Genomic DNA, 24,671 nt, shown 5'->3' with positions numbered 1-24,671 from the left:
ATCGTGGTTCCTCAGAAGAGCTGCTACCCGGCACGGCAGACACTTTTCAGAAGTGCCTTTGCACCCCTTGGAAAGATCCTCAGGTTTGGAGCGGCCGTGTGGCTTATGAGCTGCCACCCCCTCTCTGGAGGTGGGGGCCCCAGCCTCCTTTGCATTTCAGCCATTCTGACTGGAGTTGTGTGGTTTCCTGTTGTATTTTAATCTACATTTTCTAGATGACTTACAATATTGAGCAATTTTTCATGTGCGGATTGGCTGCTCCTATGTTTTATGAAGCATCCAGATTTTTTTGCCCAGTTTTGGGTGGAGCGTCTTATTTATTTGGCCAGGGAGGTCTCAGTTGCGGCACACAGGATCTTCCATCTTTGTCGAAGCATGTGGGATCTTTAGTTGCAGCACTCAGACTCTGTGGGATCTAGTTCCCTGAACAGGGATCGAACCCAGGCCCCCTGCATTGGAAGCCCGGAGTCTTAGTCACTTGGATTTGATGCAGGGGGCCTGGACCGCTGGAGAAATCCCTGTGGTGTCGTCTTGTTGAGGTGTTGGTGTTCTGGGTCAGGTGCGTGCTCGTGGGTATTTCCTCCCATCCTTGGTCTCTGTGTTCTGGGATCTTCCCTCACTCCCACCTGTGCTCGCCCAGGTTCTGTCCCGAGGACGTCAGGGCAGCGAGGCTGGGGCGTCCACCTCTGTTTTGTGGGTTTCATCTCCCTGCCCCGGCGCCCCCCGCTCTGAGCCTGGGCCTCACAGGTACTGCAGAGGTTGGCCTCTCAGACACCCAAAGCCAGAAGCCAGCATCTTCTCTCGTGCCTTAGAAACCTCTCTCGGTATCAAAGAAGGTTTGTATTTTGTCATCTCTGTATCGAATGCCCTTAATTCCATATGCTCTTCTTAAACCTTTCCTGCTCAGCTTTTTGTGTTTGTTTTTGAAGGTATTCTGACTCCTACCTGTTGCTTGGATGGCAGTCAAGCCTATTCCCTCTCTCTCTCCTGATTTTGATGTGTGATTTCTGCTCACATCAGAAGGCGGGCCCACATGCTGAGTCCCCAGGTGCCTGTCCGAGTCCTTGGACTCAGCCTCACACGTCAGGCTTCCCCATGTCTGAAGGGCCATGGCATTCCTTGTTCCTGCACATTTACACTGTGGTTTTGGACACACGAAGGAGGGATGGACTGCACAGAAAACCCTGGGCCACACCTTCCCTCCCGTCCTGAGGACACAGCTCTTCATTGCCTCTCTTTGCCTGACACTCCTCAGACTCACCTGGAGGTAACAGGGGAATTCCCCTCTTGTTGTTAAAGACTCTTGGTTTCACTGGGTTCCGACGTGATCTGGTTCCGATGTGGGAACCAGGTCTGCTCTTATCTCTTTTTGGCTTATAGTTTTAAGTTTTAGCTGTCCGCTGTTGCTGTGGTTTTCTATTTCAGTATTCATTATACATTGGCTAGATTTTCTTTGTCTTCCATTTCAACAACTCTCTCTTAAACCCTTTTTTATTATTTAATTTTCTTAATCTTCACTTTCTTGTTTATTTTCCTACATTTCTTCAGTGCCCCTTATTTTTATTCAGATCTGTTTTCCCTGGAGAACTTTCTAATTTCGTCTTCATTTCTCACATAATTTTTATCTTTTTCTTCTATTTCTATTTTGAGTTCAGTCAATCCTCTCTTATTTAAAAGGTTTATTGGGGTATAATTCGTATAATTCACCTGTTAAATGTGCAGTTCAGTGTATTTCAGCACATTCACGGGGATGTACAACCATCACCACCGTCTGATGTTACGAAAGAGCTTCACCTCCCAGAGAAGCCTACCTGTGGTCACGCCCCCAGCCCAGGCTAGTCCCCCCTCTCCTCTGTCTTTGCACGGGTCCAGCTCTGTTACGGAATTTCTGGTTCAAGATGGCCTGCCCCGTTCTCAAGCCTTGTGGAGGACGTGTGATTTCACTTGGAGAGTTGTTCACAGAATTTTTTTCTCCTTGATTTTTGGTGGTGGTGTTTTTGTTTGGGGTTCATGTCTGTTCACAGAAGTGTTTGTTTTCTGTTTCCCGTCACGCTGGCTTTGTGTAGCCTCTATTCACAGGACTCCTGCCCCAGGGTCGCCCCTTGTGTGACCCCAGGGAAGTACAGCAGCGTTGAGGGAAGGAGGGGGAGGAGAGTGTGTCTCCTGCTTCTCCTGTTTCATCCCACAGGGTCCTCATCCCCTTTCTCCACACCTCCGAGGGCACACGCCCTTCCACACCCCAAGAGCCCCCAAGGCAGGGGTGACTCCCCCAATCTTCTCAGGCCCCTGTCTCCATGGAGGACTGGGCCTCAGGACCTGGTTTTCTACCTCCTCTGGCCAAATCCTCAGTTGTCTCTTTGCCAGAAATAAGAAAACTCTGGGGTTGAGTTCCTACTGGTCATGAGCAGAGAGGACATCTTCTCTCCTTCCTAAATCTATAAAGCGCAGAGTTACAATGTGCTCTGGAAAGGTGCCTTTGAAAATGCAGAAAATTAGCAAAAGGAAAAATATACAAATCACCTGTGAGCCCATCACCACACATCTGCTCTGAACTTTTGTGTGGGGTCCTTTTGTCTTTCTTTAACCGTGGACGACTTTTAGCTGAGCTGCAAACATTTTTTCTTAATTTGGCTGCACTGGGTCTTCATTGCCGCTTGCTGGCTTTCTCCGGGTGCGGCTAGTGGGTGCTCCTCTCTAGCTGCAGTGTGCGTGCAGGCACGATTGTGAAAGCTGACTTTTAACATTTTGGTATAAATCCTTTCATGACTTGTGTGGTCTTTGTGAAAACACTTCAGCCACCACAGTGGTCCATCAAGTCACGGAATGACTCAGCAGCTGACGCTGGAAGTGAGGCTGTTCGCCGGCTCCTGAGTCGCTTTCCTGTGCAGCCTGCTGCCCCGTCAGTCTCCCGTGTGTTGAGACCCCCTGGCAGCGATTTCCTGGGCAGGGGTGGCTCTGTGTGGGGACCGATGCGGCGCTCAGTGTGGCAGCTCAGGAGTGAGCCCAGTGGGCTGCCCACACGGTGGCTCTCAGTCCTGAGCCAGGAGGTGGCAGAATTCATGGCCGGGTGATCACAGACCCCAGAGGCTGGGTGCATAGGGCCCAGTCCAGGGATACACTTGGGCCAAGAAGCTGGCCAAAAGTGGCCAGGAGTCCCCTCTCTCCCCAAGGGTAATGGCCACGGGGCTTTACCAGGGCGTCGAGACCTCAGAGGCCAGCCATGCCGCCTTCCCCTTGGGGTGGATGAGCTGGGTGAGCAAGAGTGGCTCTACCGGGAACAGTCAGCCCCACTGTGGTGCTGGCGCTGCCCTGACCTGAGCTTGGGCTGAAGAGGCAGAACAGGCTGGGGCCGGCGCACAGCAGCCTCTTCACTGTGGGGAAACCAGCCTCTGCCCGGAGCAGGGGTCCTGGCAGCTTGCCCGGCTGTCGCTGGGCTCTGCTCACCAGTCACGCCCTGGGTGACCTCCTGTCCAGACCCTCTGCTTTCTTGGTTTTCACCTTGAACTCAAGGAAGTGAAGGAGCTGCGATTGTTATCCCCGTCAGGACTGAGGCCCCCCAGCCCCAGACTGACCAGCAGGGCAGCTGCAGCCCCGCCAGCCAGCCCTGATCTGGGCCCTTCTCCAGAAGAGGGTGGGAGGCCTGGGTTCTCACAGGACAGGAGGACCCCGTGGGACCCTGCAGACCCTCGGAGCAGCGTGCCCGTCAACAGGGAGGGGGCAGTGGGGTCCGGGGTCCAGTTGGAGGCCGTAAGTGAGAGTGACTACGGGGCTTAGGTCTACTCCTCGGGCACCTTCTTGTCCCAGAGCCACCTCTTAAGGTCACGTTTGCCGAGCTCTGGCCATGAGCTGGGGGCAGCTGGATGTGTTGTTTTCCAGCTGAGGCCTCACCAGTCAGGCTGGGCTCAAGTGTGGGGGCCCCGGGCCGACCTCCATCTCCCGTTGCCTGAACCAAGGCTCTGTTCTGAGTGGACACATGTTTCTTCATCCTGCAGGGTGTCCCTGAGGACCTGCTGTTCTTCTACGAGCACCTGAGGAAGGGCGGCGGGGTCGTCCGTGTGGACCAGAGCCTCCTCCTCTACCGCTACCACCCCGGCGCGGCCACACACTCCGTCCTCGAGTACGTGGTCCTGGGGTCCAGACCGGGCGGGGTGGGGGGGACCCAGTCAGGTCTCTGCCCCAAGGTGGGGACCTGGGAGTGTGGCTGACACCAGGGCCCACAGCCTCCCAGGAGGGAGGTTGTCCCCAGTCTGTGGACCAGCGTTTTCCTCAGGATCAAGGCTAAATGTCTGCTCTCACTTTTTATTATTTATTTCAGTTGCTTTGGGTCTTTGTTGCTGCACAGGCTATCTCTAGTTGCAGCGAGCAGGGCCTGCTCTCTAGTTGCTCCTCATTGTGGTGGCTTCCCTTATTGCAGAGCGCAGGCTCTGGGCGCTTGGACTTCAGTAGTTGCGGCTCAAGGTCTCTAGAGCATGAGCTCAGTAATTGTGATACGGGGCTTAGTTGCCCCATAGCACATGGGATTGTATTTTCTGGACTAAGGATCAAACCCGTGTCCCCTGCATTGGCAGGCAGATTCTTAACCACTGGATCGTGGCTCAGTGGGTAAAGAATCTGCCTGCAATGCAGGAGACACAGGAGACGTGGGTTCGATTCCCTGGGTCAGCAAGATCCCCTGCAGGGGGCATGGCAACCCACAGCAGTGTTCTTGCCTGAAAAATTCCATGGGCAGAGGAGCCTGGCAGGCTACAGTCCAAAGACTGGACAACTGGACACAACTGAGCAACTAGACACACACACAATTCACATGTGGATGTTGTCTGCGGGTCTTGTTCTCACTTGATTTGAGCTGAAAGGACTCAGAATGAGCCCAGCCCACCACTGATGTGATGACAGGTGGGCTGGGGGCGTCCTCTTCCTTCTCTGCCCACCAAGGGGAGGCCGGCTGGGGCAGAGGTTGGGTCATCCCCTACGTGGGCCATCGCAAAGGTTGGCCCCCTCCTTGTCATGGCTCACGGCCTCCCAGGTTCCAAAGCTGGAGATCGACTGCCAGGGGTAGGGCAGGGGAGGTGCCCAAAGTGCAGGCTGGGTGAAGACGAAGGAGCTGTGTGTTTTCTTTCTTTAGTTTGAACTCTGTGCATGTGCACATGTATGTTTGTGCAGGTGTGTGCGAGTGTTTTGTTTCAAACCACCACAAGTGTGGAGACCCTCGGTGCTCCTGTGATGCTGCTTACTTGGGGAAAGAGAGGAGTGGAGCCCTGAAACAGGTCTGTGATCAGGGCATCTTCTGAGTGGAAAGAGTGTGATGCAAAGACATGCATTTGAGTTTCTGGACACAGAGGAGACTCTCTTCTCCCCCAGAGGGTATGAGACTCGTTGGAAGGCGTGGCCACTCAGCTGCTGTCCAGAGAGGTCTCCTGTCCACTGTCACAGCGGGCGTGATGCTGATTGGAGAATGTGTTGTGGGGGGATCGCAGATTGCAGTATTCATATTCATTTGGGAGATCCTTGAACTTTTGCACGGGTGCTATTCCTTACTGAAGCTTAGCTTCTTTGTTTTCCAGCTTTAAGCAAAAGAGCTTGATTTCTCTTGTCTTTTGATAGATCTGAATTTTGATATAGTAGCTCTAGTGAAGCGTCATAGGGAGTTTATTGTCATGAACTCGACTCAGTGTGAGTGCGATCTGCACGCATGGGGTGAAGGTCTGGGGGACATAAGAGTCCTAAGTGTGTATATCCCCAATCACAGAGTTTCAAAGTACACAGGCAAAAACTGGTAGAAATAAAGGGAGAAGTAGACAAACCCATAGTTACAGTTGAAAATTTTAATATTTGTATCTCAGTAATTGATAGAAGTTGGGAAGTCTGTGAGGATCAGAAGATTTGAGAACACTGTTAATTAGCCAACATTAGACATTTAAGGAACACTATAGAAAGAAAGCTAGAATCAAGATTGCTGGGAGAAATATCAATAACCTCAGATATGCAGATGACACCACCCTTATGGCAGAAACTGAAGAAGAACTAAAAAGCCTCTTGATGAAAGTGAAAGAGGAGAGTGAAAAAGTTGGTTTAAAGCTCACCATTCAGAAAATGAAGATCATGGCATCTGGTCCCATCACTTCATGGGAAATAGATGGGGAAACAGTGTCAGACTTTATATTTTTGGGCTCCAAAATCACTACAGATGGTGATTGCAGCCATGAAATTAAAAGACGCTTACTCCTTGGAAGGAAAGTTATGACCAACCTAGATAGCATATTCAAAAGCAGAGACATTATTTTGCCAACAAAGGTCCATCTAGTCAAGGCTATGGTTTTTCCAGTGGCCATGTATGGATGTGAGAATTGGACTGTGAAGAAAGCTGAGTGCCAAAGAATTGATGCTTTTGAACTGTGGTGTTGGAGAAGACTCTTGAGAGTCCCTTGGACTGCAAGGAGATCCAACCAGTCCATTCTGAAGGAGATCAGTCCTGGGTGTTCTTTGGAAGGAATGATGCTAAAGCTGAAACTCCAGTACTTTGGCCACCTCATGCAAAGAGTTGACTCACTGGAAAAGACTCTAATGCTGAGAGGGATTGGGGGCAGGAGGAGAAGGGGATGACAGAGGATGAGATGGCTGGATGGCATCACCGACTCGATGGACGTGAGTTTGAGTGAACTCCGGGAGTTGGTGATGGACAGGGAGGCCTGGCGTGCTGCAGTTCATGGGGTTGCAAAGAGTCGGACACGACTGAGCGGCTGAACTGATAGAAAGAAAGTGAAATTGCTCAGTCATGTCTGACTCTTTGTGACCCCATAGACTGTAGCCTGCCAGGCTCCTCTGTCCATGGGATTTTCCAGGCAAGAATACTGGAGTGGGTTGCCATTTCCTTTTCCAGGGGATCTTCCCGACCCCGAGATCAAACCCGGGTCTTCTGTATTGCAGGAAGACGCTTTACCATCTGAGCCACCAGGGAATCTCCAAGGAACACTGAACTCCAGAATATACATACTTTTAAAGTACAAGATAGATATTACTTTGGGCCAATAAGCAAGTCTGAATACGTTTCAAATGATTGAAATACTGGGTATGTTTTATAAATTAGAAATCAATAAGACATCTTGAATATCCAAAATATTTGGAAATTAAGCAACCAAGGGAAAAAAATCACAAGGATACTAGGGGGAAATTTTAACTAATGACAAAACAGTATGTAAAAGTTTGTGGGATTTAGCTAAAGTAGAGTTTACAGTAAAATTTTATGGCTTTAAAAGCTTATGTTATTAAAGAAAAAACTCAGCAATTATCTAAGTCTCCATGTTTAAAAGTTACAAAACTAACAGCAAAGTAAACTCAAATAGAAGAAAAGGAATAAAGAAGGTAAAATTGAAAATGGACTATCAATAGGAAAAAAATGAGTAAAACCAAGAATTGGTTTGAAATAAAATCAGTGCAATTGAAAAACCTGTCACAAGATTGACTTTTAAGAGAATACAGATTGCCAGTATACTGAGAATTAAAGAGAGGACATCGCTACAGATCCAAGAGATACTTAAAGTATAAATAATAATTAAAATTAGATTTGTAATTTTAAAACTTTTCATAAAGAAAAGCCAAGCCAGATGGCTTTACTGATATATCCTATCAAAAATGTAAGGGAGACTAATACTAACCTTACATGAATTCTTTTAGGAAATAGAAGAGGAGAAAGATCTATTGGGTGTTGGGAGGGAGGAGCTTCACACTTACTCCCTAAGACCAGCATGACTCTGAAGTTTAAAATGCTACAAGAATATTACAGGAAAATAAAATTACAGACCAATATCCCTTATGAGAATAGGTGCAAAAAATCATTCACAAAATATTGCCAAGTCAAATTCATAAATATATATGAAAGGATAATACATCATGAATACAAGTCTGGTTTAACTCTCCAAAATCAGTATGATTTGCTACAGTAACAGAATAAAGGATAAAAATCACACACAGCCCAATAGATGCAGAAAAAACATTTAACAAAATTCAATATCCCTTTATGGTTTTTAAAAAAAATCTCAGCAAACTAGAAATAGAAGGAAACTTTCTCAGTCTGACAGTATCTACACAAACCTATAACTAACCTTATATTTAATAATTAAAGACGGAAAGCATTCCCTTCTAAGATCAGGAGGAAGCGATCTCCTGATTGTTCCTCTCACTACTTCTATTCAACATAGTAAGGCAAGTCAGTGCAGTAAGATCAGGAGGAGAAAAGATACAAATGATGCCGTCTTCCTTCCACTTCCTAATGCTTGTATCAATAGACGGCATGATTGTGTCTCATAGGAAATCAAAACCAATAATATAGTCAGTTTTCCAGGATACAAATTTATAGACTTGGAATAAAACAATTGAAAAAAAAATGCAGTTTAAAAAATGTACAGTGACATCAATGATAAAATATTTTTAAGTAAGTGTAACAAAGTATAGCTCTAGCTGCTAAAATCCATTCCAAAAAATGCTGAGGGAAATTAAAACCTATACGATAGATCGATGGAGAGAGATACCACGTTCATGGATTGGAAGATTCATTATTGGTTTTTTTTTTTACTTTATTTTTGGCTGTGCTGGGTCTCGGTTGCTGCATGCAGGCTTTATCTAGCTGTGGCGGGTGGGGGCTGCTCTCTAGTCGCCATGCACAGGCTTCTCCTTGCAGAGCACGGGGTCTAGGACACGCAGGACTCAGGAGCTGCAGTCTGCACTGTCGAGAGCTCAGGCCCAGTAGCGGTGCACAGGCTTGGTTGCCCCGCGGCCTGTGGAATCTTCCCACACCAGGGGTTGAACCTGTGTCCCTGCCTCAGATTCTTAACCACTGAACCATGAGGGAAATCCCAAGACTCAGTATTGTTAACATCAGTTCTGCCCAAATTGATCTGTAGATTCAGTGCAATCCCTGTAAAAGTCCCAGCTGGCTTCTTTGTAGAAACCGATCATCTGATTTTAAAATTCACAAAAAAATCAGAGGACCCAGACTGGCCTAAATAATCTTGAAAAGAGCAAAATTTGAGGATCCATTGTGCCTGATTTTAAGACTCACTCTGAAGCTACACCAATCAGGAAAATGTATTAGTAGCATAAATGCAGAAATACCTATCAGTGAAGCAGAGCAGAGAGTCCAGAAATAGACTCACTACTGATTTTCAACAAAGTCTCCAAAGGCATTCAATGGAAAAAGAAAAATATTTTGAACAAATGGATATGCATATGGAAAAAAGAACTCACCCCCTTATTGAAGAATTAATTCTAGATGGCTTAGATGTAAAAATAGAAGCAGTTAAATGATAAAGCTTCTAGAAGAAAACATCAGGGAATATCTTCACAGCTTTGGGATAGGCAAACATTTGCTAGGACGCCGACTCTTCAGCCATTTAAAACTTGACGAATCGAACTTCAGAGTTAAAAACTTTTTGCTCCTAAAAAGACACCATTAGGGAAATAAGTAGACAAACCGCAGACTGGGAGAAAATACTCATAATTTATGTATCTCACGGAGGACAAGTATAGAGAATATGTTAAGAACCTCTACCACCAAAAAATAAAATCTAATAAAAATAAGCAAAATTCTTGAATGGACATGACACTTCACAAATAATATATAAATGGCCAATTAGTCCATGAAAAAGGTTTCATCACTATTATCAGAGAAATGAAAACTAACCTCTGCACACCCACTGGAAGGGTTAAAAGTAATGTCTGAAATTCCAAATCATGGGGAGAACGTGGACCACCAGACACACATTCATTGTTCTTGGGAGTGTAAACACGGTGCATCCTCTCTCGAAAGTTGTTAGACCTTATTTTATTTATTAATACCTGCCCCATGACCCAGCAATTCCATGTCTAGGTGTTTATCCATGAGAAATGAATGAATTGCTCAACATTTCTCTATTAGCAGCCAAGATCGGGAGCAACCCAGATGCCGGTCAGCAGGTGATCGATAAGCACCGCTATAACGGAGCACTGCTCAGCAGGAGAACAAACAACTGATACTTGCCAGACCAGGATTAATGTAAAAAAAAAAAAAAAATATATATATATATATATATATATATATATATATGTATATATATATATATATGTATATGTATGTATATGATTAGTAAGAAATTAGAAACCGGATACAAAAGCACACACTTTTGCAACAGGCAGAACTAGTCCACAGGGACAAAAACAAGACTGCTCTTCTCAGGGGACGGAGGTACCAGAAACTTTCTGGGGTGATGGAGGTGCCCCACCTCTTGATAGGGGTGGGGGTTACCTGGATACATGTTTGTCATAACCACCTGACTTGTATGTACACCTAAGCTCCTTGTTCTTATTCTATGTGGATCTCATTAAAAATTATCAAACTGTCTGGCAGGTATACCTCAGGGAAGTAACCACGTTCCCACCATCCATAAAATGGAGTTGGAAACACTGGGTGAATAAAATGCAAAGACAGTTTTTCTGGACACAAGTCTTCTGCAGAGCTGAGAAGTGCTTGGACACCTTAGATGCTCTGCAGGGCTAAGAAATGCCTGGGCCTCTGGGGTCTCTTCCACTGTCTCCTGAAGGTTCACGTGCGTGTGTCCTCATTTGAGCTGCTGTGAAGCAGGTGATGTGGAGGCGGGTCTGTGGCGACCCTGGTGGTGGCCGTGTGCCTGGGGGCAGCTATCCAGCCAGATGGCTCGTGCCACATACACCCTCCTCCTGTTCTCATGCGATAAGTCTTTTATGCCGGGACTCTTCTCTTTTCGCAGCGTGAGGCTTTGCCACCCACAGTGTAAAAGAGGTGATCTCATGTTAGTTTCTGTGTCGGATTAAAGTCTTTGAGCAGCAAAACCTCACAGAGCAGTGAGCGCTAATTACACCTTCAGGCTTGTCAATAATTGAATTCCTTCAAAGTCTTTCCCCAAAAGCCCTATGAGAGACTCCCTGAATCTTGTCCTTTACATTTTAAATTGAGAATGATCAACATTTATATCACTTAACAGTTTCATATGAAATACTTCCAACAGCCAGAGGCATGGAGGAATCGTCTTTAAGATGAAGTCACCCATTTCCCCAAATCTCCTGCATCTCCCAGGTTCCATTTCCTGGTGTCCCAAGCGGGAAGTTTATTTGCCACAGGACCCATTTCTTTATACTTTGACCACGTGTGATGTCCTCTAAACAGTATACTTTCTCTCTTTAAAAATGTGATGTTGGTGGCACATTCTGCCTCATTGTTTCTGAAAGTGGCAGGTGCTGGACACCAGGGCGGCCAGGTCTCCCTTGGACTCCTGTGCCTGGTATCCCCCACATTTCCTGAGCACGTGGACATGAGCTGGGCATGTCTGAGGGTCCATGTGGAGCAAGGAATGTGACCTTGTCTTCCAGGCTCCTGGGTTCAGTCACTCAGCCAACAGCTGGAGCGCTGCCGCTCCCCCCAAGCCTCAACCCAGACCAGGGGGACTTGTGGGCGGGCTCTGGGTCGGGGAGGAAGGCCTGGGGCATCACAGGCCCTGCCCTCCTAGCTCACACCCCTCACCCACCCCTCACCCCGGCAGGACCACCATCTGGGACCACCGCGTCCGCTTTCTGGAAGAGCAGGCCCTGCCCCACTGGGCGACCTTCACCATCTGGAACGCCGGCCGGCAGGGCCGCCGGCTCTACCGCAGCCTGACGGTGGGCTCACAGCGCAAGGTGGGGGCCCGCCCCTGCACCACGCCCGCCCCGCCCTGCCCCAGCCCTGCCCGTCAGGCAGCACTGCCCCCGCTGCCCGAGGCTGTGTCCTGTGTCCTTCCCAGGTGGCTGCCTTCTGCGACGTGGACGAGAACAAGATCAGAAAGGGCTTCTACTGCTACGAGGGCTCTCAGGTGCGGGCCCCCCTACACCCCCGCCCGGGACTCACTCACACCACACCTGGCCCACCACTGGGTGCCATCCCAGGCCTTTTGAGTGGACACTACCCAGAACCTTCCTCCTGGGGAAAGGCCATCTGAGCCCAGACAGCTGCCAGGCTTGGAGAGGCAGCCCCCAGGCTCCCGGAGTCTCTAGGACCCCAGAGGGCCCCTGTGCCTGCCCCCCGCTGCCCCCAGCCCCACTGAAGATGCCATTCACAGGCCTGGGTCTGTCCACTGCCTGCCTCGGGAGTCCTGGGGCAGCTGTTGATGGCTGGGCTGGGGTTTTGGGGAGCAGGTCCAGTCCTGGGTCCGGCTGTGGCCCTGGTGCCCATCTGAGGGCGTCAAACTGTGAACAGGGCAGCTGTGGGGGAGCAGGGAGCAACACGGGGCAGCCCATGACCCTCCTCTCCTCTCAGGAAAGGCCCAAGCCCCGGATCCCAGTCCTGCACTTTCGAGCTGCACAGCCACCCTTTGTCATCTGCGTGAAGCTGGTGAGTATCAGCTCTCCTCCCACATGTGGCTAGGACAGCCCCAGGGTCAGGTAGCATGGCGTGTCCACCAGGAGGGCATGGGCTAGGATGGCAGGTGGCAACCGCTGCTCTGGGGGTGGGGGCAGGAGGGTGGCCTGCATGGGGCCGGGGACGGGAACAACAGGGCCACCTCCAGCCAGGCCCGGGGTGTCGGGGAGGCAGCGGTGCCCCATAAGCAGGCTGCATTTCCCACGAGGCTGCCCAGCTGCACCCATGTGGCCCTGCGTGCGTGCGCCCACTGGGTGACCAGCGTCCTGGCGGTTTTCTCTATCACACTCTCACCTTTCCTATTTGCGGCCGCATGGGACAGGTGCTTGTTTCTCAGCTCCAGACTGGACACTGGGGTCCTGCAGGGAGGGTACGAGCTGGGTCCTTGAACTACCCTCTCCTCGTGGGGGTCTCATTCCTGGTGTGCGAGTTTGCATCATGAAGCCCGCTGGTGGGCTCTGGTGATGGCAACCTTCTCTTGGCTTTGGAGCCCTCAGCCAGCTGGCCTGCCCATCTCTTCTCCTTGGTTTCTGGGAGCCTGGCATCGAGGGGCGCTGGCCCTTGGTTGACTGGTGTTCAGCACATTTTCTCTGAACAAGACAAGTTGTGACTTGTCTTTTCACAGGTTATTCCCAGAAAAACTTACTTTTAACACAGTACATTTATCAGCTTTTCTCATGATGAACAGTTCTAGTGTCCCCCCATTTTGGAACTTCCTCCTTGTGGTCAGAAAGATAGTCACAGATGCAGGTGTAAAGTGTCCTTAACCCACCTGGACTGTGGGGCCAGTCCTGTGGGCTCGTGTAGGATGGGGCTGCCCCAAAGTGTCCCTGGGGGGGGGGGCGGGCAGTGGTGGGTGAGTGAGCAGGGCCCCGTGCTGTGCCCTGGGGACGTGGCACGGTGCACAGATGTGCACACAGGCGGCTGCTTCCAGCCTCTGAGGTTGGAACTTCAGTAACCAGGGTCCCAGGCCAGAGGCCTTCCTGGAGGCAGCAGCTTTTGCAGAAGGGAGGCAGTGTTCATTCAACAGTTAGGTAGCAGCAGCAGGGAAGCGGGCAGGACCCGCCTCTCACCCTCACCTCAAGTGCAGACGCTCGCTGAGTCTTGGGCTCAGGGAGCCCATGGGCCCCACACACTTGCACAGCAAAGGCGGCCCGCTCCGCATGTACGCAGTGGACAAGCCCGTGGAGAGCACCGGAGAAAGGAGAGCCCTTCGCTGGTGACTGGTTTTAAGATCCCAGGCCTCCTCCTGTGCCTCCTCCTGCACTGCAGCGCACTCACAGCTTCTAAGTGCAGTTTACTGTGTGGTCCCGGGGTCCCCCAGACCGGCCAGGGCAGCCCACGCTGATGGAGAATGTTGCTTCCCTGAGGCTGTGCTCCCGCGGGGCTTGAGCTGACATGGGGGGCATTGAAGCGTGTTGGTCAGACTGGGGGTCCCGTGCGGGGCTGGAGCACAGGCTGGGCATCCCTATTCTTCTCATCACTCAAAGCACCGCTGTGGTGAAGTCACCCAACTGTTGGGAGAGTGGGCGTGAGGACAGGCTGAGCCCAGGAGCCTGGCGCAGGGAGTGGCCTCAGAGCACCAGCTGGTCCCGTGTGGCCGGGCCCAGCCCTGGGCTCCAGCCCCACAGAAGCTGTGAGGCCGTAGAGGTGAGGTTCCTACTGCTGTCGGTGACTTTGCACCACGGGTGAGCTGAACACGCGGACCAGGACAGAGCTTCAGGGGCACAACAGGCTCTGTCAGTCTGAACACGGCCACGTGAACGTTCAGGTCTGATTTCCGTGGGGTGTGTTTTCAGTTCTCTCAGACACAGACCTGCGGTGGAATCGCTGGTCTTGGGGCAACTTACGCTCCACCCGTCACCCAGAGGTCCCAGTTTCTCACATCCTCACCCACCTCGTGACGTGGGTGTTCATCACAGTTGTCCTGGTGGGTGACATGGCTGTCATGGTGGTTTTGATTTGTGTCTGACAACTGAGGACTCAGAGCATCTTTTCATGGGCTTGTTAGACATTTCTCTGTCTCCTCTGGGGAACTAACTGTCTGTTCAAGTCCTTTGCCCATTTTCCGATCAAGTTGTCTTTTAATCGAGTCTTGAGAGTTCTCTATAGTTCTGGATTCAAGTCCCTGATCAGATGCTACAGCAAAAGTTTTTTCCTGCCCCGTGAGCTGTCTTTTCACTCTCTTAATGGTGTCCTTTGGTGCACAGAAGTGCTTAACTTTGACAAAGTCCATTTTATCAAATCTTAAAGAATGCTATTTATTTTTGGCTGGGTTCGGTCTTGCCTGTAGCCGGTGGATCTCTCGTGGTGGCACCTGGGCTCAACAGTTGCAGCAGGCAGGCTTAGTCGCCCCATGACCTTAGTTCCCCAACTAGGAACTGAACTCAGATCCCCTGCTTTGGAAGGCAATTTCTCAACCACTAGACCACCAGGGATGTCCCCATTTTATCTATTTTAAATTTGACTGCTCCTGTTTGGTGTCACAGCTAAGAAAACAGCACCCAATCTGGGGTCATGAAGATTTACCCGTGTGCTTTCTTCTAAGAGTTTTATGATTTCTGCCCCTTCATTTAGGTCTTGGACCCATTTTGAGTTGATGTTTGTGTGTGGGGTCAGCAGGGGCCAGTTTCATGCTTTTGCTGGTGGCCGTGCAGTGACGGTCCTGGGGCCAGGTGGCCAGATGGCTCCAGTCCCAACCTGTCACCCTGAGGTTTTCTTCAGACTGTTTGCCAGGTTGAACCTGTTATTAAACTAACGCTATACAGCAAGCTACAAACTTAGCCTCAAACAACACACATTTACTATTACCTCACGTTTCTGTGGGTCAGAGGCCCGGGCACCACAGGTGGGCCTCAGCTCCAGGTGAGAGCGGTGGAGCCTGCCGGGGACGCGCTCTCGTCGGGAGGCTCACGTGCGGCAGGTTTGCTTCCAGACTCGTGGCCACTGGCAGCAGTCAGAGCTCAAGGATGTTGGCCAAGGGCCTCAGTGCTTTGCTGGCTGTTTGCCACCCGCCCCCACTCCCCCCATGACGGCAGCTTGTTCTGTGAAAGCCAACAAGGGGCTGGGTCTGTAGCAAGATGCCCGTCACAGTCATGCATGACCTAATCATGGAGTGTGTCTACCAGAAGCAGGGGCTCCACGGGGTGCGGGTGCTGGGTCAGGGGCATGGCCATCTGGGGCCTGACACAGGGACGGACTCGCTGCTCCTGTGGCCCTCACCCACCTGGTCCTGGGTTTCCTGGTTTGAAAGCAGTTTCCTGAGAGACCAAGATAAGCGATGTACCAAGTTGCCAGGGACACTGGATGAATGATGATGGGGTTGCAAGGAGCAGTTGTAACGTGAAAACTTAAAACTATACACAGACAATACCTAACTTTTCAAAGAAGATGGGTTCTCTTAAGGGTCTACTTCTCAGGGACCCAAAATAGCCAGGAAGCAGACACCCCACCCATGCAAACCCTCCCTGGGGAGCAGACGTTGGGTGGGGAGGGAGCACCGTTCCCGTCCCACCACCTGCTCTGTGCCTTTGGAGGGTCTAGAGGCAGAAACACAAACACAGACGTGTAAGTGATTTTTATTTTTGGACACACCACACCACATGGTGTGCAGGCTCTTCCTCAACCAGGGATCAACCCCTTACCCCCTGCACTGCGTGTGTGTGTGTGTGTGTGTGTGTGTGTGTTTTAAACCAACATCAGCATGTTGTACATACTTATTCTGTATTTTGCTTTTTCACCTAATGGTATATCTTGGAGTTAATTCCACATAAACCCCCTGGCGCCACCTAACCCTGTTGTGCTCGCCTTCACTATGAAGGGAGCTTTCTTTCCAGCACATTCGGCCAAAGCATTGAGCCCCAACTGCTGTCCTGAGCCCCAACTCCCCCAACCTGCGATCAAGGCAGATTCTAGCCTTGTTTCTTCATTGTTTCCTAAAAAAATTAAAAGCTTAAAAAAAAAAAAAAAAAAAACCTACCCAAACAACACTATCTCACCCCAAATTTCCAGATATCCCATCAGTGTTGAAATCTGCCCTGTAGGTGTGTTTTACCTTTTCATGCTTGTGTGCTGGAATGCAGACCCGAGGTAACCTCTGTCTCCCTCGCTTTCTTGCGACCTGTTTGTTGCCGAAACTGGCTTGTGGGGTAACGTGTTTCTAGGGGCTCAGGTCCAGGGTTCCTTGTGCCGGCAGGAACGCCTCCTTCACTGCTGGCTAGAGGAGCTTCTGAGGGAATCACGTCCCTTGTCCTAAAAATATCTGCATCCCACTCAATTATACAGATGTTTCATACATTTATTAATCCAGATATTATCTATTATTATCTTACAGAAAATGTACAGAATGTAGCACCCTGCAGACCTTTTTGGCCAACCCAATACTTACTGATGTAGCTTTAGGCCATTTTTACTCTTTGCTGTTAGAAATAACGCTACATATCTTTATATATGCATAATTTTGCTCAAGTGGCTACACGCTTGGCAGAAATGTTTGAAAGGTGCTGGTCAACGAGCATGCCTGCCATCAGCCATGAGACCAGCCATTCCATCCCTGGAGGCTGAGCCAGTTTACACCCCCACCAGTGACCCTTCTCCAGTGGGACCTGACGTCCTGTCTTTGCAAGCTGCTGGTGAGAAACAGTAAGTTTATGGTTCCAACCGGCAATGTCACATTGTGGGTAAGGAGGGCGTCTCTTCACACATTCGTAATCATCTTTATTTCCCTTTGGTACATTATCCTTTGCATTGGCCTGTTTCTCTGATGGTCTCAGTATTTTTCTTTATATAGCAACAAAAACCAACCACTGTCTGTGAAGAGCTGCCGATTCTTCTGTGCCGTTTGACTAAATTTGTATCTTTCGCCACTTGGAAATTTTTTATTCAGGTATAGTCAAAATAATTTTTCAAGACTTTTAGATGTTTTATTCATTCTAAGACAATCATTCCTCATTATGAAACTTTATAAAAACATTAAATCTGGTCCTCAGACTCCAGTATTTTCCTTATATCTTCGATACAACTGGAATTTATTTTGCTATAAAGACTTTCTCTTTCCATGAGGATCCTCAGTTGTCCCCACGTCGTTTGGTGAGACGCCCACGTCCTTGCCTGTGGGGAAGTGCCATCTGTGTGTGTGAGGTGTGAATGTGTATGTGGAGCTCCTTCTGGAGTCCTGGCCTTTTTCTCCTGATCTGTCTGCTTCGCATCATTACTGACTGTAGCTTTATAATGTTCACCACCGAGTGCAGCTAGTCTTCCTTCATTATTCTTTTTAGAACTTTTCTCGCATTTCTTCTATTTACTCTTCAAGGCTGTGCCAGGTCTTAGCTGCGGCATGTGGGATCTGTTCCCTGACCAAGGATTGAACCCAGGACACCTGCATTGGGAGTGTACAGTCTTAGCCACCAAACCATCAGGGAAGTCCCTCTCACATTTTCCTTTGATAAACTTTATTGTGAACTTTTCACACCTTCAGGAAATGGCCAAAGTGTGGCCTATCAGCTGCATCTGTAAATGTAGTTTTACCAGAACAGAGGCAACAAAGGCATAAATACGAACCACCTGCCCTTGAAGAAAACTGTGGCATTCGTTCCAGAACCTGCCGCACAGTTTAACAGATGACGAGCCATCCCCCAGCACTGCCTGGTTCTGTGGTTCATACTTTCTCAGCTAGTCCTTCCAGGCGGAGTGCGTGGTCCTGGCTTGTGTGATGGAGTCGGCTGTGTCCTCTGGGGTCCGGCCTCCTCCACATCAAGCTAGAGGCCGGCTGTTCTCTTCTTGGTGTTGTGGGATCCAGCCATGAGCGTCACACCAGAGCTTCGTGTGGAGGGTCCTGACTGCTGTCCTCGGCTTGTGGGGTGGCCACGTCTTCTGCTTTGCTAGACAAGGCCTAGGGAGTGGCCAGGCCAGGGGACACGCCTGGAGGCAGGAGGGTTCCGAGGCCCCACAGCTAGACGGTGGGGTTCGTTTCTGTCTGATCATTGGCAAGGCTGAGATCTTTCCCACATCAGGTGTGTGGATTTCCTCCCTTGACATTTCTGATCAGCTTGTCTACAGGATTGTGTGTTTCATGACCTATAGAAGTCCCCTGTACCCTCTGGATTCTCGTCCTTGGTTTTGTCTGACCTTTCTGTTGTCTTAAGGAGGTCTGTCCACTCATGGAAGCATCTAACTTGAACAGTTTTGTGAAGTCAGTCCCCTCCCCAGGTTAGGGACAGGCCTGCCTGCCCAGGGGCCCCTCTATCAACCCAGGTCTGTGACCGGGCTGGCCCTGAACCCACATGTGTTTCCTTTGAAAATTGGAGATAATGGGAGGAGAACAGGGGGGCTGAGACCAGGCAGCAAGTAGGGAACAGAATGTGGAAATTCCAGTTGTTTTCCAGGTAGAATGGTTTCCATTCAAATACTTCTAGCAAAACTTACGTAATAGCAGTAGCTGTAGAAACGGCCAAGGACAAGGGGGAGCCTCCATGTGGGGTCCCAGGAGAGGTGACATGCAATGGGAGGAACGTGGTGGTCAGGTCACCCCTCCCACGTCCGGCTAGAGACGCCTGCCCTGCTGGTTATGGAGGCAGGAGGGAACCTGGCAGGTGGCGCTGGGACGAAGGACAGGCGCCTGCAAGCGTTTCCCCATACCCGCTGTGGCCCACACAGGAGGGCTGGGGATCCATGGGGTGGCCACCAGGCAGGCTTGGCCGAACGTTTTTGGACCAGCGAGTCCCGTGCCAGAAAGGTCCCAGGGCGCCAGCAGGGTTCCAGGGCAGACGTGGGCGGAGCCTGCCTCCTGCAGGGCCCCGGCTTGTCACAGCCATGGGGACAGGCCTGGGGTGGGGGCAGGAAGGGCTCTGCCTGCAGCTGGTTGTGGAGTCACAGGCTCCGTCCCTGGGCCGCCTCCCACCTGTGGCCCCTGCAGAGGGCGTGGGGCAGGGGGACATCAGAGAGACCCCAGGATCAAGTCAGGAGCGGGGAAGCTGGGTCTGCCCTGGACCCAGGCATGAGTGAAAGGGACTGCCCACGTGAGCCTCACCGGAGTCCCCGGGGTGGGTCAGCCACCACCTGCAGCGGGGGGCCAAAGGCAGGGTGGGTGGAGGCCCCTCAGAGGACCCCCTGCCCCCCATCTCCCTGGTGACCAGTGAGACACAGTGGCCAGCGGATTCCCTTCAGGCCCCTCCATCCTCTCAGCCATGGAACAGGAGTTCATAGGGAGCACCTTGGGGTCCCCGGCACAGGCTGGACAGAGCTGACCTGTTGCTCCTTCCACAGGACCTTACGGGGGGCGCGTTTGAGGACAACCTGAGGTCGCTGAACCTGCAGGAGGGCCGGGACTTCCTTCACTTCAGCTGACAGACCCGTGGCAGCTGCTCCCAGGTAGGTACGAGGCCCCCAGCAGCTGCAGCCCAGGGCTGAGGGCCAGCAGGGAAGGAGGGCCCCACATGCATGTGGCGGGTGGTGCCCAGATGCCCCACAAACCCCACTCACCAAGAGGGTGCTCAGTGTTTTGACCAGGCGTGTTTTACGTGTGGTCTGCGCCCCACCATGTATTTCTGATGTGTCCACACATGTGTACAAACAGACTAAGACCTGGAACAGCTCCTCTGCTTAGGGCAGGGGCTTGGTTGCCCACCACGCCCTCCTCAGCATCCCTCATGTCAGTGGCACCAGCAGCCTGTACTGGTCACTCCCAGCTCCCCATGGCCACGAACCCCAACGCCCCACTTCGTTCCCAGCTCTGCCCTCTGTGCGGTCCGGGTGGACGCGCAGCTCTGTGTGGGGTCAGCCTACGTTAGAGACGTGGGGCTGGATGAGGCCCCCCAGGGGACAGAGACTGTGCGCTGACGCTTGTCCGGTGGGGAGTCAGCCCCTCTCTGAGTGTGGCGGAGACCTGGGTCGGGGAGGGAGAGGCCCGCAGTGCCTGGCAGGGGCCGCGGGTGTGAGTGGGCAGGGGAGCGCCTCTTTCTCTGGTTGGTCCTATGTTGGAAGTGTGACCAGAATTGGGGAAGGTGGCAGTTCTGACCATGTCCTGGCCCCCGGGAGCCCGCAGCTACAGCAGTCCTGAGTTGAGAAATGGCCTGGCACTGCCCATTTCTCCATTTGGTCTCTTGGTCTCGGGAGCCCAGTGGCTCTCCCCTGAAGGTGATGCTGGTGCCACTGGGCTTGTCTCCTTGATCCAAGAAGAAATCGTCGACGTGTTGAATCGTTAGTGTCATTGATGCCGGAGTGAGTGATGACTCCCAGGGATGGAGGCCCTGCCCTAACAGTTCACATGAACGAGGCAGTAACTCCTGGCTCTGAGGAGGGTCAAGGGGGCTTGAACAATCAGGAGTGGCCGCATTGTGAAGCCACGTCTGGGTCGGAATTCCCAGCCTTGGTGATTAAAGCACTGTGGTCCACGTGCAGAGGGTCTCGGAAGACCCTTCACAAAATACAAAGGTGTCAGTCAGAGGCAGGAGAACTGGTGTTCTGGCCACAGAGCTCTAAAACCTAAAACTGCATGTATTCACACTGCTGCTACTGTTGTCAAAATTCTACGTGCTTTTGAAAATCCACACAGTAGCTGTTATTCTTGTTACGTGGTCACTGTTTTCAGGAATCTGCCTGAAGGTGTTTTTGTCATCACAACTGGGAGGGGCTCCCGCCGGCATCTAGGTTGTGGCTAAACGTTCTGCGATACACAGGACAGTCCCCACAGCAGCTACTCGCCCTCAGGTGGCAGCAGTGAAGACTGGAAACCAGCTGTGCACCAAGGTCTGCGTGCCCACAGGGCCCTGTTTGTTCCTGCCGCGCGGGCTGAGTCCACATGGCCCCACGCGTCCCATGAGAGGCAGTCTGTCCTGTGGCCTGGGTGCAGCGGCACCATCGTGGCTCTACGGCTGTGCCTCACGTGTTCTCACCTGTCCGTCCACATCTCTGCTGCATCCAGACCTCACCCCGGGAGGCGCCGACCCCCCGGCCACACAAGTGCCCAGGTGGGGAACCTTTACGCGCACTGGCCTCTGGACAGGCCTGCGTGGAGAGAAGCAGCCTGTCTGCTTCACAAACCCCGAGTGAGTGTGTGCCCCACTCTGGACAAATGGGAAAAAGGTGCAGACCGTGTGGTTCTTCCACTTCCTGGAGGTCACACGCGGCACAGCTATGAAGCTGCTGACCACACCGTTTCAGTCCAGGGTCTGAGCTACCATCACAAGTCCCGTGTGTGGATGAAACTGGTCCCCGCAGCATTCAAAACAGTGTCAGCTCTGACTGAACAAAACCACAGGAAGGCAGAACTAGCGATGGCCGTGTGCACGGGATGCCAGAACAGGGTGAGGGGAGACACTGTCACACAACCCCTCAAAAGGGCCTGGGGCAGGCGCCCTCTCCCACCCCGGGGCGTGGCGCCTTCTCTGCCCTGTGATCTGACGTTAAGTGTGAGTCTCCTAGAGCCTGTCAATGGGTAAGACCAAACCCAGCAAGGCCACAGCGGCCGTGGTGACGGGACAGCTGGGGGCTGCAGCCGGTCTTCCCAGGCCTGTGCTCCCGGGCACCCCTCCCTGTGGGTCTCAGCAGGGGTGGGTGGGGAGGGACCTTACACGCCTCTCTGGTTCCAGCTCCCTGACCAGACATCCCTGCTGGCACCAATGGCAGACACAGGCGGGGAGCTGCTCAGCAGGGAATTTTATTAAACGTGGGTTGGGGATGAGGACAGAAGCACCGACAGGCCAGGGTGCTCGGGCTCGGGCGCAGGACGCATGTGAGGAGACACCACCTCCAGGTAACAGACGCCAGGTCCCTCGCACACACCAGCCAGGCTGTCGTCCGTCTGCATCTTCTCTGTCAACCGTGCCCGGGCTCCTCCTCCCGGCCAGGCAGGCGCGAGTTCGCCTCAGCGGACAGCAGGCTGCGGGGGACACGGGACAAGGCCAGCCAGTCAGTGCTGTCTCCCCAGCCGCCCCTGCACCCCATTTCTTGCGAAAACTGCATCTGTGCCACTTCCCCGAACATGCTGGGAGCCCCCCGGCCGACACCACCTCTGCACAGAGAGCGGGTATGGAGGGTAACTGTCCTGTCCCCACTGCTTCACCCATCTTTACAACATTTTCCTAATGTTGAAAGCGCGTTTCCTTAGGAAGCTGGTGGTGTGCTTGGCCATCACATGAGGAGACAGAATCAACACTCATCTGGCCACCCTGTCACCAACAGCATCACCTGGGGACCGACTGGTGCTGCCCCTGCCTCACATCTGAGGGGGGTCCTGCAGGGCCCCCAGAGAAGGCAAGGGCCGTACCCTTATATGGCAGGCGGGGGTGGGGGAGACTTCACCTCAGGAATAACTCTGCCACAGAGAGGAGAAATGGAGAGTTAAGAGCACAGTGAACTGAAGGACAATGAAGGGAGAAGTGGCCGAATGGAAGGCACGCCTGGGCCCTGGGCAGCGAGGGCACCACAGCTGAGCCGCGGTGCCGCAGTTCTGAGTGCAGTACATCAGGAAGGAGCGCCGCCGACAAGCAGCCCCTAACAGAACAGCAGGAAAACTGCAGGAAGTTAACAGAAGGGGAAGCGAGATGGTAAAAACATCATTAACCACTGCCAACGATGACAAGAAAGCAAAGAAATGACTGAAAAGAAATTGGCAAACCAACCCAATAAAGCCAAAATCACACATTAAATGCAAGTGGAGAAAACACTCAAGCTACCAACAATGGTTAAACTGGATTAAAAGGAGATAAGACCTCTCTACTGTTTATAAGAACATACAGAAATTGGAAGTGAAATAACGAAAAGAGATACACTACATAAACACTAAACAAAAACTCCGCTGTGGTGCTTGACATCACACCAAGGAGACTTAAGGCACGAGGTATCATCATAGATAAATGAGAATGTTCCCACCGATGTCAATCCGCCAGGAAGACGCCACAGGCTTTAAAAGCTACAGGCACCTGTAGGGAGTGAAAGCGGCTCAGTCGTGTCTGACTTTGCCAACCCTGCTGACTGTGTAGCCCGCCAGGCTTCTCTGTCCACGGGATTCTCCAGGCAAGAATACTGGAGTTACGGGTAGACTATCCCTTCTCCAGGGGATCTTAACAACCCAGGAATCAAACCAGAGTCTCCTGCATTGCACATGGATTCTTTACCAGCTGAGCTACAGGGAACACAGCTTCAAATGCATCACAGAAGTTGAGAAAACTGAAAAGAGAAACTGAGATTTTTCTCAATAATCAACAAAATGGCAACAAAGTACAGTCATACACAGACTGAAAACCAGTCACCTTTCTCAGCCCCCACCCCAAAGCTGGGAAACAGAAAAGATCTAGAAGACAAACTTAAACGGTGACTGACAAACAGCTGGTGGCTGAGCGTGGCCGGGCACAAGGATGAGAAGCCCTGGTGGCCTCTCCAAGGAGCTCATACTCCTGCGTGGTTCCCCTGCGGACCAGGGCCAGGAGCAACTCGGCTTCGGACCTGCTGCTGCAGCAAATTCCTCACACTCCGGTTATCTCATGCCTGTTCCCCTAAAAGGCTGGCCCTCGACAAAAACATTGGAGAAGGCAATGGCACCCCACTCCAGCACTCTTGCCTGGAAAATCCCATGGGTGGAGGAGCCTGGTGGGCTGCAGTCCATGGGGTCGCTAAGAGTCGGACACGACTGAGTGACTTCACTTTGACTTTTCACTTTCATGCATTGGAGAAGGAAATGGCAACCCACTCCAGTGTTCTTGCCTGGAGAATCCCAGGGACGGGGGAGCCTGGTGGGCTGCCGTCTCTGGGGTCGCACAGAGTCGGACACGACTGAAGCGACTTAGCAGCAGCAGCAACAAAAACATACAAAATACAGAAAGGCGAGAGAAAGCAGTCTGAAGAGACAGTGCACATGTGAGAAGCAGACTCAGAAATGGCAGAGGTACTGCAACTATCAGACCAGGAGCTTGACACAACCCAGATTAGTACACCAAGGGCTCTGGTGGACACCGCAGAGGCCACGCAGGGACGGACAGTCACGCAAGCAGCGACGGAGGGGCCACCAGCACTGCGGGTGAAACAGGTGCCTCCAGTGGGCGCCTCCTAAGGCCAGATGGGGCCAAGGACAAAATCAGTGAGCCTGCAGACAGGTCAACAGAAACTTCCTAAACTGAAAGGCAAAGAGAAACAAAAATGGGGGTTGGAGGGGTGGAAAATCCAAGAACTGTGGGACAATTACAAAAAGACATGCAACATCTCTGCTCCAAAAACCATAAAACCCTGAGGGGTCCATGGATGGACACACCGTGTTCTCGGTCAAGAAACTCGGAGC

At 51.6% G+C, this 24,671-nt stretch overlaps 2 protein-coding genes across 17 annotated transcripts in view; one reads left to right on the top strand and one right to left on the bottom strand.

Moving 5' to 3' along the window:
• The window catches only part of B3GNTL1 (UDP-GlcNAc:betaGal beta-1,3-N-acetylglucosaminyltransferase like 1), a 130,291-nt gene that overhangs the window by 83,064 nt on the left and 22,556 nt on the right, over positions 1 to 24,671 (top strand). For 4 of the 13 annotated variants that reach the window (XR_006549389.1, XR_006549390.1, XR_006549388.1 and 1 more), the window contains exons 8-11: positions 3,993 to 4,117; positions 11,547 to 11,855; positions 12,299 to 12,373; positions 19,664 to 19,768. Coding sequence is in view for 6 of the 13 variants with exons in the window: in XM_044938752.1 (XP_044794687.1) it covers positions 3,993 to 4,117; positions 11,547 to 11,682; positions 11,787 to 11,855; positions 12,299 to 12,373; positions 19,664 to 19,744 (486 nt within the window). In the remaining 7 variants the exon portion in view is untranslated. Of the gene's footprint in view, positions 1 to 3,992; positions 4,118 to 11,546; positions 11,856 to 12,298; positions 12,374 to 19,663; positions 19,769 to 20,517; positions 21,282 to 21,987; positions 22,118 to 24,671 lie in introns of those variants that run through there. The other 9 variants (XM_044938750.1, XM_044938751.1, XR_003107739.2 and 6 more) reach the window with 7 other exon arrangements.
• TBCD (tubulin folding cofactor D) overlaps positions 22,038 to 24,671 on the bottom strand; it is a 145,999-nt gene continuing 143,365 nt past the window's right edge. For all 4 annotated transcript variants that reach the window (XM_044938748.1, XM_044938747.1, XM_025279793.2 and 1 more), the window contains one exon: positions 22,038 to 22,277. Coding sequence is in view for 2 of the 4 variants with exons in the window: in XM_025279793.2 (XP_025135578.2) it covers positions 22,263 to 22,277 (15 nt within the window). In the remaining 2 variants the exon portion in view is untranslated. The remainder of the gene's footprint in view (positions 22,278 to 24,671) is intronic.

This window comes from Bubalus bubalis, chromosome 3, assembly GCF_019923935.1.
Source record: "Bubalus bubalis isolate 160015118507 breed Murrah chromosome 3, NDDB_SH_1, whole genome shotgun sequence".
Classification (NCBI taxonomy): Eukaryota; Metazoa; Chordata; class Mammalia; order Artiodactyla; family Bovidae; genus Bubalus; species Bubalus bubalis.
This window is presented reverse-complemented; position numbering and strand designations above follow the sequence as displayed.